General features: G+C 38.3%; 1 protein-coding gene across 1 annotated transcript; it reads right to left on the reverse strand.

Moving 5' to 3' along the window:
• Window positions 1-2,803: 2,803 nt before the first annotated feature.
• Window positions 2,804-3,400, reverse strand: LOC134532496 (serine/threonine-protein kinase TNNI3K-like). The gene is made up of 2 exons (XM_063368983.1): window positions 3,296-3,400; window positions 2,804-3,262 (listed from the first exon to the last, which is right to left on the reverse strand). The coding sequence occupies exons 1-2, from the start codon at window positions 3,398-3,400 to the stop codon at window positions 2,804-2,806; spliced, it is 564 nt and encodes a 187-aa protein (XP_063225053.1).
• Window positions 3,401-22,458: the final 19,058 nt, after the last annotated feature.

A 22,458-nucleotide genomic window follows, 5' to 3' on the forward strand; every position in this document is an offset into this window, starting at 1 on the left:
AGGATCTCCATGCTTCTGCAGCAGATTTGGTATATGGCCAACCACTACGCCTACCTGGCGAGTTTCTTGTCACCCATCCTGATGCAGGACAACTGGAGGCCCCGGGCCTTATCCAAGAGCTTCGGCAGCACTTTCGTGAACTCTGACCAGTTGGTGGCACACTATAAGCCGTGAACATTCATTTTCAAGGATCTTGCCACATCCACTGAGGTCTTTGTTCGCCACGATGGTCCAAAAGGGTGCTTGCAACCTCCTTATGAGGGGCCTTTCCCTGTTGTTAGTCGCTCAGGAAAAACTGCGACTATCCAAATGCAAGGTAGGCAGGCTACTGTTTCCATCGATCGCCTCAAATCAGAATACACCATACGTGACATCGTTCCGGAGGACCACAAAATACCACGTCCTGCTGCAGGTATGGCCGCTCCAACGAATCATCTGGCTGTCAACGTCGTGCCTCCCCAAACTGCAATACGTCGATCTGGCCGCCAAGTCCGCTTTCCTGACCGCCTCCAAGGTGGTTTCTCATAACTTGTGCGCAATTCACTGGCAGGGGGGTACTGTGGCGGTACATCGCAGAATAATCTACGGCGCTACGCCAACCATGCAGCTATCAGCACTGGCTGTCCCGTCCGTGTTTTTACATCCCTGGGCCAGAATGCAGTGCACCCTCCAGGAGTACCATTAGCATGGATGCCAAGGGGATTGTCACCCCTCCTCCGTGCAGGCTAGCAGGCTGGCGAGGAGAAAAGAAAAGACAGTTCCAGTCTGCCTCTTAGCACGAGTAGGCTGTTGTGCACTGTAGATATATGTAAATTGGCTAGCGCACTTTATGGCGCAAATAAATAGTGTGCCACAGTAGAACTATCATTATTCTGGCATGGCCTACCTGCCCCTCCCGAATAATCAGTAGCCTCGCGGCTACAGAGAGTATTCATAGTCTTTAAATCGCACTTTTCTCTTGGTCCTCGAACGGATATGGTTTACTATATACACAGTCCAGCCACAAGTAATATTTTAAAGGTCCGTTCGTTGCCACTTCATTAATAGTCCAAGCTGATTTATAATGTTCTGCTTGATATCGTCAAAAAAAGTAAAAATGTCTTTTGATTCGCTAAATGTATTTATGTAATAATAGTGTTTCAAAATTACCTGAAATGCAAATTTTGCCAAGTAAATTCAATTATATTTTACCGTTAATGCACCGAACACAGTCTTGGGTTTAGTTTCATGTCCAGGCATCATCGCAATCGTTTGCTGCACATATGCTTGCGTGCTAGTAAACATACGAGTCTCCAACCTAAACCGAGGAGTCAAAATGTTTGAAGGTAGTTCAACAGTAGGCACACGGACTTCAGCTTTACAGTTTTTTACGTGTCGTCTCAAACTGTCAATACCAGTAAACCACGCATAACATCATTACAGCAAAAATTCATACGAGATTGATTCTTTGTACATTTACTTATCTAGTGTCTTTATTCATCATGGGAAAATGCACACGACATAACGCAGTAGCCACAAGGATGTCTAGTCGATGAAGATGAAATTTTCAGACACGAACCCGATAGTGATGTTACTGCAGTTTAACCAATTCCCGGTGTACTCTTATACACATCGATGCATTTTTGTTGCAGCGAAACCTTTTCATTTTGCCGTACAGACGATCTTTGCATGTCTTCCAGTGTGTTTCATAATTTTTTTTGACAAACTGCTTATAAATCGAACTAAGGTGATCAAATCAATCATTATTTTAACAAGCAATTTATTTCATAATTTTTGGACTTTTTTTTCGAATTTAGGTATAGCTTAAAGATTACAGACTTTGTAAATGGTGGAAAAAATGGAGAAACTCCCGGGCAATAAATAATACTACAATCTAGTGGGTAAAAATTAAACTAATATGGTGGCAGTGTACGCTAACAAGTGAAAACAATGTGTTGGATCCAATATGACGGCCTCCAGCAGATGAAGACAAGATGGCTTCCTTTACATCTTACTGCCTGACGTAATCAGTGGTGGGAGGTCAGTATACCGGTGACTTCCATGGAGAAAGGCTTCAATGCCATTTTTAATTGGTTGCCCTCGTCGGGTTAGTTCCCGATACTTTTAATATAAATTTTATTTTAAAATATTTTTAAGTTAATATTTTTTCCCAAATTTTCAGTTTAATATATATATGGAATTTCAATGTGGCGGATATTTATCAAAATGACGAAAGTTCTTTTTATTAACACTGTATTAATTACAATTATATTTTTTAATAAATTTACCGATATTCTAGCATGAAAATCAACTATTTCCTAGATGGTGGCTGTAAATAATATTGCAACAATGGCAGCCGAGGTCAATGTACTGAACACAGTGGCTTAGGGTGGCTTGCCGATAAGAAAATTAAGCCGCCTTTAAGAATTGTTTAAGCACTTGACATTTTTGAGAAATAAAGAGGGAAATATTCACTAAGAATTGGAATTATTCCCTCGAAATATAGTTTTATTTTAATATTTATATTTTGGTGATTTTTTTTCCTTAAAAATAGTAGTTTTGGCTAAATTTTGGGAATTATGGGCAAATTGTGGCCATTTTTTAGGTTTTTTTTTTTAATTCTTTGACAAATTTGAAGATCAAGGAAAAAGATCAAGGTAAAGGCCACCCAAATAGCCGCACATGATGTCACAATCCAATATGGCAGAGCGGTCTCCTCGCTTCTCACTCAGAACCCAGTAGAAGGAACACCATTCCCATACTACTGACGTTGAGTGTCGTTTAGTGCAATAACAGTGAAGTTCTCACATTGTAGGCAAAGATACTAGTGCGGAAACTGTAACAGGTACTCAGCGACTACATTGTGGCCCTTGCGACGCGCCAGCTCCAAGGGCGTCAACACCTCACGGTCCTTCAGAGTCGTGTTGGCGCTGGCCTCCTCGATCATGAACCGCACGATCTCCAGGTACCCTTGGTCAGCAGCGCGTGCCAGCCCCGCCCAGCGCTTGTCGTTGTCGATGCCGTCGACGTCAGCTCCGCGGCGCCACAGGTACCGCGCCACCTCGAGCCTCCGGTACTTGCAGGCGAGGTGCAAGGGCGCGTTCCCCCAGGCGTTGCGCGACTCTATGCCAGCCCCGGCGTCCAGCAGCTCCTCGACCAAGTGCAGCTGTCCGCCGGCGACCGCCCCGTGGAGAAGGTTGTCGCCGGAGCCGTCCACCATGTTGAGGCCGCGGCCGGCGTGCACCAGTACCGCGGTGAGCTCGCGGTGGCCGTTGTACCCGATCTGCCAGGGTGCGTACTCCTCGCTGTCCTACACGGCCATGAGCTGGCGGTAGGCCGGGCTGGAGTGGTCCAGCACGTCGCCCAGCCCGCTGCGCAGTTTCCTCCAGTTCTTGGTGAGATTGTAGGATACCACCTGCATTACAGTTGGTTTTTACCTGCCAATTTGAATTTGGTGACTTCTAGCTATTATTTATATTTTGTAATTCTATCCTTATTTCCAAGTCAGATGGCTCAACATTAATAACTTTGGATTAGCAATTTCAAGAACCCTGTGTTCCACCCTGGGCGATAAATCCTGATTTCATCACACCAGGCAAAAGCACGGGTTTTTCCTTTCTCACCATGGCTGATTCATCATAACATGGGAAATATTATAGTCAATGGTTTATCGAAAGCATGGTCTCTCACTTGATAAATGAAAGAACGATTTGGATGTGGAAAAAGTCAATAAAATATTAACCTTTTTAATCATTGCTTGCTATAGTTACGTAACGCTTGTAATTCTGTTCTCTTTCATAAAAATAATACTGTTTTTTGGTCATACAAGTAGGATTTTTGGCCAAACTTTTAAATAGTCTCTAAGTGTCAAATCACAAAGATTTAAAAATATAATAGTCTAAATAAAAATTGTTATGATTACAACAAGGCCCAATGCTGCACTGTCAGTATATTATATATATTATACTGCTGTAAAATCCTTGCATCTATACAAAGGTAGAAAGTATGGATGATATTAAAACATAATTTAAGTATCAAAGCTTAGTATAATGTAAATGTGGTTACGAAGACAGGCTTATGACTGTGGAGCCGGAGAACAAACACCATATTGGATTTGTGACATCTCTTCGGCCATTTTCGGTGTCAAAATTCCTAAAAAATACCCCTATTTCGAAGTAAAAATTCCCGTTTAGGCAATTTTGAACCAAGACGTAACCATTGCAATTTTCGTTAGGGTTGCCACAGTAGTATGTTATGGGGGCTCCGGGGACAGGCTTCAGGTTTTGGAGCTGTGTTTACGGCGGCCATATTGGATTGTGACGTCACTGCGGTCATCTTGGATGAGCGTAACGGGATACAGCGTAACGGGACAAGTAGTACAGTGACCTTGACCTTGACCCCGATGGCCATTTAGGATCCGCCATCTTGGATCCGCTATTTTAGATGACGTCATTTTGTTTTCTCGAACATTCCTGCATTGTGTTATCCGCCATTTTGAATTATGACATCACCGTTGCAATTTCCGTTACGGCCGCCATCTTTAACTTTTATGTTTATTATCCGATTTGAATGGAAAAAAGTTAAAAAATATATAAAAAAAATGGTTGTCTGTAAAGTCGGTTTACGGACGATAGTTTAACGTGACATCATAACAAAACATTGATGAAATGATTGACCCAGAAGAAAAGGAAATATCATATTCGGCCTGAGACTGAGCCGTAATTGGTTTTTGCAACCAAACCATTTAGGCATTAAAAATGTTATATTGTTTGAGGAGTAATTTTTTTTAAATTTTTCTATCTTTTGTATGATAAAATCTACCTGTGCATATATTTATGAATAAAATTGAATCATTTTTATTGAATTATCATTATTTTGTATGGATACAAAGGAGTGAAATGAAATGTAAAATTTTATTAATAAATTTATTTTATTTGCATTCATTAATTTAAATATATTTATTACTTTTAAAATGTTGCGTACGTCGTATTTATTTATACAAGAACAAAAAAAATCGCAGCTGCTGGGATTTGAACAGACAACCATCGGATCAGAAATTAGCCACGCTAACCACAAGACCACGAGACCAAACTTGAAAATTGATAGTTTCAGATGATGTATACTCGTAATAAAAAATTTGTTCACGGTAGGGGAAAAATATTATTTCGTTTTTATAACACGATTTCATAACAAATACGCATCCCAAATACACCAAACTTATTTATAATGTGTTACAATATTTTTTAAAACATTGTGCAAAAGATCCCGGGTGTAATTTAAATTATTATGTGTAACTGTAAAACACCATTGTTGGTTCAAAACGTATTTGAATATTCAACATTGCTTTTAAATAACCGAATCGATTGTGCTGAAAATCGGTGGACGATCGTTAAATTACGTAATATTAATAATTCAAACGACGAAAATATAATTGAAAAGTCAAATCGATGGTTGTTCCAATCGAGTAGAAGAGAGATGCCACGCATGCGTACAATGAGCATGAAGAGAGATGCCACGCATGCGTACAATGAGCAAACAGGGCACATCCGTAGTGGGACATCCGTAGTGGGACACTTTTTCGTGCGTGCAGCCGGCGTTCATCGATTTATTAGACGTTGTCACGTGAAAATTCATTTAATAAAATTTTAATAAAAATATTTTAAAAACGTACATTTACGACACGGAGCTCGGAGTCCTCTATTCGACCCCAATGAGTGCAAATAAAAATGGCGACCGATCCTTCCCCCGTGGTGGGTGCTGACAGACTGACCCCCACCACTTATGTCAGAACATATATATCGCCAGTTAGCATGACGTCATGTCCGCCATCTTGTCCTCGTCTGCTAGAGTGCGCTGTCACCATATTAGTTTAATTCGTACCCGCTATAGTGCAGTAATCATTTATTATTATTGCTGTGACACCCGCCATCTTGTCATTTGGCCGCCATCTTGAAAATCCGTAATTATTTAGCTAGAAATTCGGGAAAAGTTCCAAAATTCATTAAATAAATCACTCATTAATTTACATATTGATTCGATCGATTCCTGTCCTCGGTTAGATACCCGATCGATCCAATAATGTTTAATTTTATGTAAAAAATAATAGTTTCAATAAACAAATTTCAACATTCCTAAAGAGACTTTAATTCCCCTATTACCATCATCCTATCAGACATCAATACCACCATATTGGAAATTCGTAATTCTAATGCTAGAGATTCGGGAAAAAGTTCAAAATTTATAAAATAAATTTGTTATCTATATAATGATTGATTAGATCGACTAAGGTCTCTGGCTCGATCCCTGGCCGATAAAAACAACTTTAATTTTTAAAAAAGTACCACTAAAGTGGCAGGTTTGAGAAAATAAAAACACAAGTTCTTTTAAAAACTTTTATTACGTAAATTTTATACTACTACAAGTACAAAAAGATACACAGACACATTACTTAAGTTTTGTGGATTCCTCGATTTCTGCATCAACCACCCACGAATTAAAGCGAGGTGGAAAGCCCCACCACTTAACGTATGACCGTCATTTTCTTCGTTTTATAATCTTTTCCACCAAGTACGTATCAGGATACAACGTAGGGTGAATCTCTTCGGCAGATAAGCCGCCATGGATTGGTTTGTGGTCCAATTCTTCGAGGTATTAGGTCCTAGGCTCAGATTCACGAACAAGTGTCACACGGAAAAGTTCATGTCTCCAGTTTGCAGTGAAACCATTCTCGAAGATACCTTTCTGCTTGGAGATTCGCACAATGTCACCGACGTTAGCTTTACGCTTTCGTGGATCTTTCTTCTTCGTGTTGGAAAACACTGTTTGAAGCAGGCGATTGTCCGTTACGTCCTTTGGCTTCATTTTCGTGGTAGAATGCACCGTGGAATTATACTCGCTTATTAGTTTCGGCAAGATGTCAAGCCACTTGTAATTTCCGTTAGCCGTGAACTGCCGCCACATCTTGGAACGCAAAGTTCTGTTAAACCTTTCGACAACGGAGGCTTTGACGATACTAAATGTAGAGTAGTGTTTGATGCCATACTTCTTCATCAAAGCCTTGAAGGTTGCATTGTAGAATTCTTTCCCGAGGTCCGTTTGCAGGTGCGACAGTACACGTCCATCACGCAAAATATTGTTCATGGCCTTGGCTACGTCAGTTGCAGTCTTTGATTTGATATTTCTTGCCCAAGCGAACTTGCTATAAACATCGATGACTGTCAACATGTACTTGAAACCTTTATTCAATCGAGAATACGGTATCATCTCAACAAGGTCCGCCTGGAATAAATCATCAATTCCACGAATTATGACTTTGCGACGAAGGTATTTCCGTCTAGCAGAAGCATGATGTTCGCCAGCGATTCCGGTTCGACTCATTGTATGTAGCCGGCTTCCCTCAGTTATTCAAGTATGGAGACTATTACGTTGATGTGCGAATAGTTTCCTACACTAAGCGAAGCATGTAATATTCTAAGATGATCAACTAATTCATTAGGATTGTCCCAATATACATAGTCCAAAATCTGACTACTTTCAAGTTTTATTAAACTTTCTCCATGTAGTGTTAGTTCACTGAAGAGATTAGCGAGAATGTCGATTTTTTCATGATCTTCGTCTTTATATACACCACTATCTGGATCGTAATCGCGAAAATGTGCATTGGTTAGCTCTAGTAGTTTTTTGTACTCTTGTAAGTCTTTGTGAGAATATCCTTTTGGCACCCTGCGAAACAGCAATTCGTACAGACCCGGAGTCCCAAGCGTTTTGAACTCTTCTACGCGCACGATATTTCCTGATAGAAAGTCTATTTCTTTAGCACCGAGGAACCACTTATTATGTTTACTGTACACTCCGTAGGTCGTGTCATTATTCTGGCTCGTAAACGATATCAGGAGTAGTATGTGAATGGGGCTCCGAAAACTGGCTTCTGGCTGTAATTGTGGTGTCTGTGACAGCCATCTCTGATTGTGACGTCACGGCGGCCATCTTGGATGAGCGTTATGGGACACAACGAAACAGGACATATCGTAACGGGACAAGTAGATCATGGTGGCCATCTTGGATCCGCCATCTTTAAATCGAGCGCCCCACTCATTATGATGAAATTTTCGAATCTGTCGACATATTGATTTTTTCTGTTCCGCTGGAGGCCGCCATTTTGGATACCGTCGACTTTGCTTCTGTTGTTTGTTCCTAGATAGCGCCAGCATCGCTCTTGATTTTTTTCTGTTCCACTGGAGGCCGCCATCTTGGATACCGTCGACTTTGTTTCTGTTGTTTGATCCTAGATAGCGACAGGGTCGCTCTTGATTTTTTTCTGTTCCACTGGAGGCCGCCATCTTGGATACCGTCGACTTTGTTTCTGCTGTTTGTTCCTAGAGAGCACCAACATCGCTCTGTCTCATCACATAAGGTCGATGTTCAATTACTTACCATAGCTATTATGATCCTTATCGACATATTTAATTTATTTTTTATGCAAAATACATTGGAAGCGCTGTGATTCGAACCAGCGCAGCTCTGATCGCTAGGTTGGAAAACTTACGCCTTTAACCGCTCGGCTATCGAGACATTTACCAGACTGAGAATTAAATAAGGTATATAAAAAATAACATGCATATTCGGACTTCAAATTATTTTTTTTAAGTAATAATAGCACTGCCTGTTCGAGACAGTACCGCCATCATGGATTATGAGGTCACAGTTGCAATTTTCGTTACGCCCGCTATCTTGAAAATCCGCTATTTTTAAGTTAGAAAATCGGGAAAAATTTTAAAAATCATTAAAAAATTATTTAATCAAATAAATAATAAAACTCTTTAAAACTACTGTAACAGTTATCGTTACGGTCGCCATCTTGGATTATATAAATGTTGCATATTGCGTTACACCCGCCATCTTGGTTGAGTACCATGTCATTCTTACACTTTACGTTACGACCGCCATATTGGATCCTATTAATGTTGCAATTATCGTTATGGTCGCCATCTTGAAATTTAGATGCCATCTTGGAAATCTTTATTTATTATCCTATTTTAATGAAAAAAAGTTCAAAATTCATCAAAAAATTAACTTAATAGAATTTTGATTATATCGATTCCCGTCCTTGGTTCGAAATCGGTGAGGGAAAAAAATAAAAATCAACAGATCCTTCTTCCACAGAAGCCACCTACAGACTGACCTACCTCCACCAATAACAAGGTATTTACCATCAGCTGGTATGACGTCATGTCAGCCATATTGTCTTCATCCGCTGGAGACCACCAACCTGTTTTCGTCCGTTAGAGTGTGGCGATACCATGTTAGTATAATTTTCTGTGCACCATACTATTGTCCTCAACTGTTTACCTTGAACTTTCACCTTGACCTTAAACTTTGACCTTGGACTTTGACCTTGGACTTTGACCTTGACCTTGAACTATGACCTTGAACTTGAAATTTGACCTTGACATTGAAATTTGACCTTGTTCTTGTCGACCATCATAGACCCAACATTTTATGTTCAGTATATGCTACCAGGAGCTACCGCCTGCTAGTGGTCTAGGACACCATCTTGTTTTCGTCTGCAGGAAGCCATTATCATTGTATCGTCGGCTAGAGTGCGCTGATGCCATGTTAGTTTAATTCTTATCTGCTAGAGTGCAGTAATCAATTATTATTACTGAGGTGCCCACCATCTTGAATTTGGTCGCCTTCTTGAAATCATGTAATTATTTAGCTAGAAATGCGGGAAAAATTCCAAAAGTCTCCAAAAAAATCAATTATTAATTTACAAATTGAATCGATGGATTCGTGTCCACGGTACGATTCATGACCAGTGACAGTTGTGACTAATTATTAAATAAATTTTAGATTCTAATTTCCATTACATTTTGCGGATTTTATTGACCATTCACTCCTAAATTCACCTAAAATTCACTCATTCAAGTAATGATTGATTCGATACTTGGTTCGTCCTATGGTCGAAGCTAAAAATAAATTTAATTTAAGTACCAGATATGTGTAAGGTTCAAGAAATAAAACACCGTAAGTTCTTTCACTCACATAATATTTATTACATAATTTCTATTCTACTACAGGATCACTTGCGAAAGCCAGCAATCTTATGAAACAATCTTGGGAAACTCGTTGTTAGTGAAGTTGAACTTCCCCTCCAAGTCATTGTAGCACTGATTAACATGCTCAGATGCTCACCCGCATCTAACTTGACCAGAATTGCACACATAAAACATATGTGCTCATATAAGTATTTACAGATTGACCACCGCATATTTTTCTTTGATGCAGGTAGGTATTTTGATGTAGGAGCTAGCTCGAAGTGGATCAAGCTTGTTAATGTGTAGTTGTAGTCGCTTAACACCAGACAAAGACCATCCGGACCCCTTTCATAATTAGTATTCTTCCTCTTTACATATCTTAAAGATGTATTTAGTAATGACATCCTCCACTTCACGAACTGGAAAGAGTGGAACATTCGTGGTTTTTAAGGCCCTCTTGTCTTCACACGTACCCATTGGCTTTTCACAATTGCACTCAAGCACGATGTAATACTTGAGTGGACCATCCTCTTCAATTTCCTCTAGAAGTTGGCTTATTAGTTTAACCTTGATAAAGTCCAAGTATGTACATGTGTCCTTGACAGAACTGGTATTATTTTCTACCACACAAGTCTTCAAGTTACCCCAGATTCCCACTTCTGCAATGATGAAGTCGTGGATGTTGGCCAAAACCCGCCTCTGTCACCAGCAATGTTCGGCTGGTGCTTGGCTTAGGTATGACTACAGGCTTAAGCGCGGCCATTCTCTGCTTGTTAGTTGATTGTGGATCAGGACCCTTGCACGCTTTGGTATGTGCTTTCAACTTACCAGCCCTGGCGAACACTTTAGCATAGTTCCCACACGAATACATTTTATGGCTAGGGTTGAGACCGCAAGCCGTCTTCTCATGATGTGTGACATGGCTGGAGTTTTCGAAGGTTTTGAAGCAGAAGCTACACCAGGTGACTGAAGTCGTGAGGGCAGCACCAGTACATGTTGTAAGATATTACCGCAATTTATCACTGCGAGCAACCATCTTTCCACACAGATGACACTGCTTGAGGTCATGCTGCTGGTTGCCAGCACACTGACGTTCATAACGGTAGCAGTTATTAGCTGCCGTATAGGTAGCAGGACAGAAACGTCATTTCTGCATGGTTGATGTCATCACAACCATCGGTAGTCTGTGCTCAATGCACGGAACACACGAAGGAAGCCCGACGTACGGAGAACTATAACAGAAGTCTTAAGAAAACAATGTAGCTACCCATTACATGAAAATGTTTGCATACATAACTTCAAACCTACAAAATACAGCTTCAACAAACCAATCCTTAAGTTAGCACTAACTTACCCCGAAAAAAATCTAAAAAATCACTATAATGTTAAAGTACTGTAACTGACAAGTTACACAGAAGTAGTCAAAAAATATTCAAAGTCCTGGTAACTGGTAACTTTTACAAATTTTTAAGTACAGAGAAGCATTTAGCTGAAAATATTCAAAAGCCCTATATAGTTACATTTTCAAACAAAATATTAAGTACACAGAAGTATTTAGCTCAAAAATATTCAAAGTCCACACAACTCCCTCTCCACACAAATGTTTAAGTACAGAGAAGCATTAAACTGAAAAATATTCAAAAGCCCGCACAGCTACATTTTCACACAATAGTTTTAGGTACAGAGAAGAAGCTAGCAGAAAAAAATGTTCAAAGTTCTGATAGCTAACAAAATTATTTAAAAGATCATATAGATATCTATCTACAAAAAGAAAAAAAAATGAATACACAGCCTCAAATCCACTCATTTACACGAAATCCAAAAAATTAACCCACAAACTACAACTAATCATACTACCCCTCAATATAACAAAGAAGCCCCTTGCTTGAAACCAACCAAACTTAAAAATTGTTACAATTTTAGCACAAAACGTAGCTAATGTGCATGTTTTCATAACTCCTGAGTTTCGGCAGGTCTGTGATGTGTGAAGGGGTATGGGGTAAAAACATGTAGCAACCATGCAACAAGTATGATTAACCTCTATAGCTTGGACCAAGTACAACCACTATTGGCTTTGCCAATTAGAGATGGGGTCGCGAGGTACTTTCACAAACATGACTCATCTCTCAAAAATGTCTGAGAGCCTGAGCTATCCACAAAAGTCTCAAACAATTCACGGCATCGTGGACCCATGAGTCCGTCAGCACACAAACATTATCAACACACACAGTTAAACTTCTACATGACAATACTTGACATGGTAAATGTTATAGTTGTGAAAGGAAATAGTCAGAAAAATTGAAATCCAATACTTTTTTGGATTCAGAACATACACATACATGTGTGAAACTAAGCATGGGACTTGAGCGAAAACATTAGTTGCTCACGAAACATTTTGTGTAAATAACTTCATACCTACAAACCCACATTAAATCCATAATGCATAGTGATAAATTATCAAACCAACCCACAACACCATCAAATTAATCCACACATTAGCATTTTGCAGCTACCCCCACCACCCTTTAAATTAAATCTAACATAAAAATCACTCAAATACCACCAATGTAAAAATTACAAACCGGAATAATTATGCATGAGTTCAAGTATGGAGGTGATCTCATCCATATCAGTATAGGCTCCTACACAAAAAGAAACAATTAAATGTATCACCCCGGCCACCAAATCATTTAGACCATCCCAAGACACATATAATATCTCTTATGCTGCCATTATTCTGAAAATCACAAGATTCTTTGTTTTTAACATCAGATACATAGTCATTATCCTCATCATCTTCTCAGATATAATCGACACAGCCATCATCATGATCAACATACTCATCCACTATACTGTCATATTTCGTAATCTTAGGCGTCTAAGCTTCTTCTTTGTCTGGAAGCATCCTTTATAAGTGTCCATCCATTCTCAAAGTTCGAAGGCTCTGGAGAAATGGGCTGAAACATAATCTCACTATTCACAATAATGATAGTTTCACCATCTTAGGTCTTCCTTAAACCTTCAACATCCTTAATTTCAAGTTCTTTGTCGAGATCAGAAGAGCTACGAACATTCATCCCAAGGAATAACATTCATCAGTGAGCATAGGTTTACAAGTCTTGCAATGTATTTTTAAGCTCTCTTAGAACAAAATACCTGTCACACCGATCAAAACTTAACATTTTATATAGTTGCTTTTTACATCATTCCTTCTCAATGTAAAACCCCTGTCACAATAACTACACCAGTGACCTTTTCATGACGTTAATAGCACCGATCCAGAATCCATATTAGTTTCTACGACAAACGTCAGAAGCAACCTGAAATTAAAACACAAACACTAAACTTAAATAGAACATTAAAATAAACTATCAGCGAGAGTTAATTCCGAATTTTAAATAATACATGGTTAAGTAGTTCCGCTTCTCACCAACATATTTTGCAACATGCTGATTTAAATTACTTAATTTTTTATTTCTAATGAAGTTAACCTTATACAAAGTACATAATATTAGTTAAGTAAACATAAATGTTACCCACATATGACTACAAATGTAGTCAATTCGGCAGCAAATGTAACCAGTTTTCTCCATCTGTCTACAAATGTAACCCTGTAGCCTATGTATTCCGATCTTCAACCCACTTCGTTTCACAGTATGATGGGTGTATTCATACTGTTTATAAAGCTATGTTATTATGTAGCATGCAGGATGTATACTTGGTGTTCGCAAGAGAAGTAAGGATTCGATAGGTCTCAAGGGAAAGAAAATCAAATTTGTGTTGTCCTCGTAACAAGATACCTTTTGCTTATATGTAACAAAATAGTGAATTTTAATCAAGTGTCATCGTTATTTTCATTTGTTTGAACTAACCGAAATTCTCAGCACATAACCAGTCACATGTAGAAATAATCTGACTATGGTGGATTATTACTACAGAATTCACTGAAAAATGCTTGTGTGAGAATCAATTTTATTTCTAAATAAGGTCACATTCGCCAGTTCTAAGAGAGAACATTATGGAGGATGTATACTTGGTGTTCGCAAGAGAAGTAAGGATTCGATAGGTATCAAGAGAAACTCATCAAATTCTTGTCAAGTAAAAAAGCATAAGCACACGAAAAAAAAATTCTGACACAGTAAAGTTGAAGCAAACGTAGAAATCCATCGAAATGTCATGTGAAAAAATAGGAGCACTCAGAGAAAACCATCAGGGAGAAGATGTCGTTTATAAACAACATATATTATCAATTTTTAAAAAAGTTCAAATTTAATCCTTCTTAAGCAAAGCGTTCACAAGCTGACTTGTGCCAGAACTCTCATGTTGCTTAAACAAAGAGTTCACAAGCTGACTTGTGCCAGAACTCTCATGTTGCTTAAGCAAAGAGTTCACAAGCTGACTTGTGCTAGAACTCTCATGTTGCTTAAGCAAAGAGATCACAAGCTGACTTGAGCCAGAACTCTCATGTTGCTTAAGAAGGATTAAATTTGAACTTTTTAAAAAAATTGATAGTATATGTTCTTTATAAACGACATCTTCTCCCTGATGGTTTTCTCTGAGTGCTCCTATTTTTTCACATGACATTTCGATGGATTTCTACGTTTGCTTCAACTTTACTGTGTCAGAATTTTTTTTTCGTGTGCTTATGCTTTTTTACTTGACAAGAATTTGATGAGTTTCTCTTGATACCTATCGAATCCTTACTTCTCTTGCGAACACCAAGTATACATCCTCCATAATGTTCTCTCTTAGAACTGGCGAATGTGACCTTATTTAGAAATAAAATTGATTCTCACACAAGCATTTTTCAGTGAATTCTGTAGTAATAATCCACCATAGTCAGATTATTTCTACATGTGACTGGTTATGTGCTGAGAATTTCGGTTAGTTCAAACAAATGAAAATAACGATGACACTTGATTAAAATTCACTATTTTGTTACATATAAGCAAAAGGTATCTTGTTACGAGGACAACACAAATTTGATTTTCTTTCCCTTGAGACCTATCGAATCCTTACTTCTCTTGCGAACACCAAGTATACATCCTGCATGCTACATAATAACATAGCTTTATAAACAGTATGAATACACCCATCATACTGTGAAACGAAGTGGGTTGAAGATCGGAATACATAGGCTACAGGGTTACATTTGTAGACAGATGGAGAAAACTGGTTACATTTGCTGCCGAATTGACTACATTTGTAGTCATATGTGGGTAACATTTATGTTTACTTAACTAATATTATGTACTTTGTATAAGGTTAACTTCATTAGAAATAAAAAATTAAGTAATTTAAATCAGCATGTTGCAAAATATGTTGGTGAGAAGCGGAACTACTTAGCCATGTATTATTTAAAATTCGGAATTAACTCTCGCTGATAGTTTATTTTAATGTTCTATTTAAGTTTAGTGTTTGCGTTTAACTTTCAGGTTGCTTCTGACGTTTGTCGTAGAAACTAATATGGATTCTGGATCGGTGCTATTAACGTCTTGAAAAGGTCACTGGTGTAGTTATTGTGACAGGGGTTTTACATTGAGAAGGAATGATGTCAAAAAGCAACTATATAAAATGTTAAGTTTTGATCGGTGTGACAGGTATTTTGTTCTAAGAGAGAGCTTAAAAATACATTGCAAGACTTGTAAACCTATGCTCACTGATGAATGTTATTCCTTGGGATGAATGTTCGTAGCTCTTCTGATCTCGACAAAGAACTTGAAATTAAGGATGTTGAAGGTTTAAGGAAGACCTAAGATGGTGGAACTATCATTATTGTGAATAGTGAGATTATGTTTCAGCCCATTTCTCCAAAGCCTTCGAACTTTGAGAATGGATGGACACTTATAAAGTATGCTTCCAGACAAAGAAGAAGCTTAGACGCCTAAGATTACGAAATATGACAGTATAGTGGATGAGTATGTTGATCATGATGATGGCTGTGTCGATTATATCTGAGAAGATGATAAGGATAATGACTATGTATCTGGTGTTAAAAACAAAGAATCTTGTGATTTTCAGAATAATGGCAGCATAAGAGATATTATATGTGTCTTGGGATGATCTAAATGATTTGGTGGCCGGGGTGATACATTTAATTGTTTCTTTTTGTGTAGGAGCCTATACTGATATGGATGAGATCACCTCCATACTTGATCTCATGCATAATTTTTCGGCTTGCAATTTTTACATTGGTGGTATTTGAGTGATTTTTATGTTAGATTTAATTCAAAGGGTGGTGGGGGTAGCTGCAAAATGCTAATGTGTGGATTAATTTGATGGTGTTGTGGGTTGGTTTGATAATTTATCACTATGAATTATGGATTTAATGTGGGTTTGTAGGTATGAAGTTATTTACACAAAATGTTTCGTGAGCAACTAATGTTTTCGCTCAAGTCCCATGCTTAGTTTCACACATGTATGTGTATGTTCTGAATCCAAAAAAGTATTGGATTTCAATTTTTCTGACTATTTCCTTTCACAACTATAACATTTACCATGTCAAGTATTGTCATGTAGAAGTTTAACTGTGTGTGTAGATAATGTTTGTGTGCTGACGGACTCATGGGTCCACGATGCCGTGAATTGTTTGAGACTTTTGTGGATAGCTCAGGCTCTCAGACATTTTTGAGAGATGAGTCATGTTTGTGAAAGTACCTCGCGACCCCATCTCTAATTGGCAAAGCCAATAGTGGTTGTACTTGGTCCAAGCTATAGAGGTTAATCATACTTGTTGCATGGTTGCTACATCTTTTTACCCCATACCCCTTCACACATTACAGACCTGCCGAAACTCAGGAGTTATGAAAACCTGCACATGAGCTACGTTTAGTGCTAAAATTGTAACAATTTTTAGGTTTGGTTGGTTTCAAGCAAGGGGCTTCTTTGTTATATTGAGGGGTAGTATGATTAGTTGTAGTTTGTGGGTTAATTTTTTGGATTTCGTGTAAATGAGTGGATTTGAGGCTGTGTATTCATTTTTTTTCTTTTTGTAGATAGATATCTATATGATCTTTTAAATAATTTTGTTAGCTATCAGAACTTTGAACATTTTTTTTCTGCTAGCTTCTTCTGTGTACTTAAAACTATTGTGTGAAAATGTAGCTGTGCGGGCTTTTGAATATTTTTCAGTTTAATGCTTCTCTGTACTTAAACATTTGTGTGGAGAGGGAGTTGTGTGGACTTTGAATATTTTTGAGCTAAATACTTCTGTGTACTTAATATTTTGTTTGAAAATGTAACTATATAGGGCTTTTGAATATTTTCAGCTAAATGCTTCTCTGTACTTAAAAATTTGTTAAAGTTACCAGTTACCAGGACTTTGAATATTTTTTGACTACTTCTGTGTAACTTGTCAGTTACAGTACTTTAACATTATAGTGATTTTTTAGATTTTTTTCGGGGTAAGTTAGTGCTAACTTAAGGATTGGTTTGTTGAAGCTGTATTTTGTAGGTTTGAAGTTATGTATGCAAACATTTTCATGTAATGGGTAGCTACATTGTTTTCTTAAGACTTCTGTTATAGTTCTCCGTACGTCGAGCTTCCTTCGTGTGTTCCGTGCATTGAGCACAGACTACCGATGGTTGTGATGACATCAACCATGCAGAAATGACGTTTCTGTCCTGCTACCTATACGGCAGCTAATAACTGCTACCGTTATGAACGTCAGTGTGCTGGCAACCAGCAGCATGACCTCAAGCAGTGTCATCTGTGTGGAAAGATGGTTGCTCGCAGTGATAAATTGCGGTAATATCTTACAACATGTAGTGGTGCTGCCCTCACGTCTTCAGTCACCTGGTGTAGCTTCTGCTTCCAAACCTTCGAAAACTCCAGCCATGTCACACATCATGAGAAGACGGCTTGCGGTCTCAACCCTAGCCATAAAATGTATTCGTGTGGGAACTATGCTAAAGTGTTTGCCAGGGCTGGTAAGTTGAAAGCACATACCAAAGCGTGCAAGGGTCCTGATCCACAATCAACTAACAAGCAGAGAATGGCCGCGCTTAAGCCTGTAGTCATACCTAAGCCAAGCACCAGCCGAACATTGCTGGTGACAGAGGCGGGTTTTGGCCAACATCCACGACTTCATCATTGCAGAAGTGGGAATCTGGGGTAACTTGAAGACTTGTGTGGTAGAAAATAATACCAGTTCTGTCAAGGACACATGTACATACTTGGACTTTATCAAGGTTAAACTAATAAGCCAACTTCTAGAGGAAATTGAAGAGGATGGTCCACTCAAGTATTACATCGTGCTTGAGTGCAATTGTGAAAAGCCAATGGGTACGTGTGAAGACAAGAGGGCCTTAAAAACCACGAATGTTCCACTCTTTCCAGTTCGTGAAGTGGAGGATGTCATTACTAAATACATCTTTAAGATATGTAAAGAGGAAGAATACTAATTATGAAAGGGGTCCGGATGGTCTTTGTCTGGTGTTAAGCGACTACAACTGCACATTAACAAGCTTGATCCACTTCGAGCTAGCTCCTACATCGAAATACCTACCTGCATCAAAGAAAAATATGCGGTGGTCAATCTGTAAATACTTATATGAGCACATATGTTTTATGTGTGCACTTCTGGTCAAGTTAGATGCGGGTGAGCATCTGAGCATGTTAATCAGTGCTACAATGACTTGGAGGGTAAGTTCAACTTTACTAACAACGAGTTTCCCAATCCACTTCGCCAGATACCTCTGTTCGAGAAACAGAATCCTCGCGCCTGCATAAACATCTATAGCATCGACGAAAACCAGATGATTGTAACATCACAAGTCGCTCTAGAAGAGAAAAGAACATCTTTCAAACTTCTGTTCTTGGTCTTGAAATATGCGGTTTTTGTGAATTGTGTGGATCTTGGAATATATTGAGAGATCTCCGTTTGTATTGTGAATTCCTGACACCAAATAAGAAATTTCCGCATTTTAATCAGGTGGTACTTGAATAAATATATCCATTACTCATTCGCTAAATAGGCTAAGTACAGCCGAGAAGCACTCGTTTGTAACATGATTCTTTCCCTCCTTGAGGTCTGGTTAAACAAGGCTGGTTAATGTTAAGAATTGTGTGTCTATAAACGCAAGGAAGTGAAATGGTAGCAAAATACTAGACGACTATAAAGATCACGTGAAATGTGAAGATGATGATTCTAATAGTACTATCCCAGGTCTTGTTAATTATTTAAACTAAAAGTTAACGAAGAAAGTAGCATTTTCATGGGTAATAAAAAAAATTTACACCAAGTTCTAGTCGCCTCCGTGAAATTGAGAGCACTTCAGAACAGCCTAAAGCTGAAAAGGTCGAAGACTGCTATGATTCACCTGAAGCTTACAAGAACTAAGACTATGATTAAGAACTTGAAGCTCACAAGATCGAATACTCTGATAAAGTGTTGAGACCAAAATGATGAAAACGACTTATTAAACTAAATTATTCAGATTAGGCCTATGATGGTCAGTGGGGTGATTACAATTTTAATGGCTTTGAGGCTGGTATTAAAAACGGAACTTTAGAGGTCTTAAAAGTATTAGTAATGAAAATTTACGTAAGATGTTAGAACCCAAAGATATTTATTATGCCACATGGAAATATTCTAACCTATTGGTAGATAGGTTAAGACTTCTACTTTCCTCGCAAAAATGAAGAAAATTTACCCAATACCAAACAAATATGCTCTATACTTCGTGAAATAAGAAATATATGCTACATACAATAATAACTTGTTTTGTCTGCATGTTTATAAAAGTGAAAAACCAAATTATACTTTGGATAAAAAAGTTTGTGTTATTTATTGTAATCTAATTTCTAGCTAAGGTTGGGTTCTCGTAGTAAAACTTCTAACTTAAAGATGTAAAATTCGTAATAAATGACTAACAAAATGGAGAGTCATAATAACGTCTTTCCGGCAATTTTGGCGGGTACGTGCTACATTGTAACTAAAATCATTTGGAGCCAAATGTGGATGGAGGCATTGTAGCCGGCTTGAGCCGGATTCTATCGTTTCGTTTAGTATTTTAACTAATGTATCCTAGATATCGTATCCTACTGTGTTGAATGTTTTATCCAAATGTGTGTCCGTTTCATTGAATGTTTGTTGTCAAGTCTGTAGCCAGGGCTGAATATTTAATGGTTCAAAACCCCTTGGTCTTGTAGGAAGCATAAAATACATATTACAGGGATGTTTCGGCTCTACAGTAAGCTTTAAATTTGCTGAGTTGGTATTTTTATACCCAGATTTTTTTTTATGTGTTTGATGTATCCTTGTAGCCTCGTGGTTTTGTAGCCTGGTAGTTTTGTAGACACGTAGCCGATTGGAACCTTGTAGCTTGTAGCTTTGTAGCCAAGAAGTCTTGTAGCCTTGTTCGAAATAAATAATTCAACTGTGTTCACCGAGATAAAGGATGGGTGGATGAAAGATTTATTCCTGCTCTGAAGGAAGTCATGTGAAGGGAGTTCGCAGCAAAAGGGAGTGGATTTATATGTTACAGAAAATACAGAAAAACTGGCATGGTGCCTGTTAATGTAAAAGATAACTCAATCCTCGAAACTGTTTATTTTGATGCAAATAAACTAGGCGTAATAAAACTTAGAGCTAAAATTGAATATTTTGTATGTATTTATAAATGGTTGACATAAATATTCCGTGTTGTTAAAATACGTAATTACCATCCGAGATGTTACTACTTGGAAGATTTACGAGGTTCGGTGATATGTGGCGGATTCTATGGGGAAGAAATTCAGCCTACCAAGTACCCAAGCGATTATTAAGTAGAAAAATTGATAGATTAGAAAGATGATGTCTTGTTTGTGAAGTGGCTAGGATTCGATAAATGTGAAAATCAATTGAATAAAATCGACTGATGCCATATAAATTTTAATGTTTTGAAATATTGTAAATTTTTATATTAATAAATGCAAGTCTAAAATAAATAAATAAATGTATTTATTAATGTGCTGTTTGAAACTTTTCACTAGTTTACAGAGGTCGGGATGTTCGTCGAAGGTGCTTAAAATGGTATTAAGAGGCTGGGGACGCGTGGCGACAGGTCTAAATGACGCAGCTATTTGGGGTGTGGATGGTTCAGGGGGTAGGGGGGAGGGGGGAGGTCTGCTGACGTCAAAGGCCGTGCATCAGTGACGTGTGTGCTTGGCACGCACGAACAGGACTGCAATAGAAAGGGTAGAGGGGTGGGGACAGTTGAACAATTGCAGCCTCAGGATGTATCATTCGTAGTTATCAACAGAGCTAGTAAGATGTGTCGGGCCACCTATGAGAAGATTGTTGAGGATGAGTTCTATGCGTGCTGTCAGGAGGCTAGCGGCCAGGAAAAAGCTCTTGCGATGGATGAAGACGAAGAGTCCAGGGAAGACATCGCAGATGTACCTGTGAACACCTCCACTCTGACTGTGGAGGGTATTGCTGCTGTGAAGGGAAGGGGGAATATCGACTTTGGAGCTGCGTGATGCTTGTATAGTTGTGTGGACAGAGTAATTCATGGCTAGTATGGAAAGTACTGCGGGGCGGGGTGTTGTGAAGGGGGTCGGTAACGCCTTCTGAATGGTATTGTGTTAACAAGGGGGGGGGGAAGATGGTGTGAAGGAGTGTGTGTGTTTTTTTATTAAATAGTGTTAAATATGTTTTTAAATATTTTATTTACTTCGACTTCTTGCCACGACTTAAAAAAATATTATTTTCATTTGATATGAAGTGCATCTCGTAGTGGCAGTAGGTAATGGCTTTGCTCTTAGCGACAGTGGGTAATGGCTGAGGTGAGTGTTGTAACTGCATCATATACACTATAGCGATCAGACATTAAGTTGAAACGTAAAATGTTATGTGTCGGATGTGGTCTCTCTCGTGAAGATAGGGGAACATCTAATACTGTACAAATGTGAATCGGTATTTTTGTTTGTAACATAATATTCACGTGAACGATTAAAGCTGCGTGTATTTTTTTCTTTCATTAAAAATTTTAGGGGAGGGGGGGTGGATATATACTCAAACATTTAAAATATCTGCTTCCGTGCAGCTCTTTAAACATGTGTACGCAAACATGTTCCTAATTAGAAGAGATACTTATCTACTTGTGGGTTAGGACTCTGAAAAATTTCTGGTTCCTGTGACGACTATGAAGTAGTAATTAATTAAATTAGATGGAAGAAAAAGTTATTAAGTATTATTACTATAACCATCGCATCCGCAACGCTGAGACTTTGTTGTATATAGTTTCCATTTTTTGATGTATATTGTCTGTTGTGAAAACATGTACACAGACATTAAAAATATCTGCTTCCATGCAGCTTTTAAATATGTGTACGCAAACATTAACTTGTCTTGGAATGTAATTATACGCAGACATTAAAAATACCTGCTTCCATGCAGCTTTTTAAATACAAGTACGCAAACATGAGAAGAGAATATTACTTGTGAGTTAGGACTCT

This window comes from Bacillus rossius, chromosome 1 (genome assembly GCF_032445375.1).
Source record: "Bacillus rossius redtenbacheri isolate Brsri chromosome 1, Brsri_v3, whole genome shotgun sequence".
Classification (NCBI taxonomy): Eukaryota; Metazoa; Arthropoda; class Insecta; order Phasmatodea; family Bacillidae; genus Bacillus; species Bacillus rossius.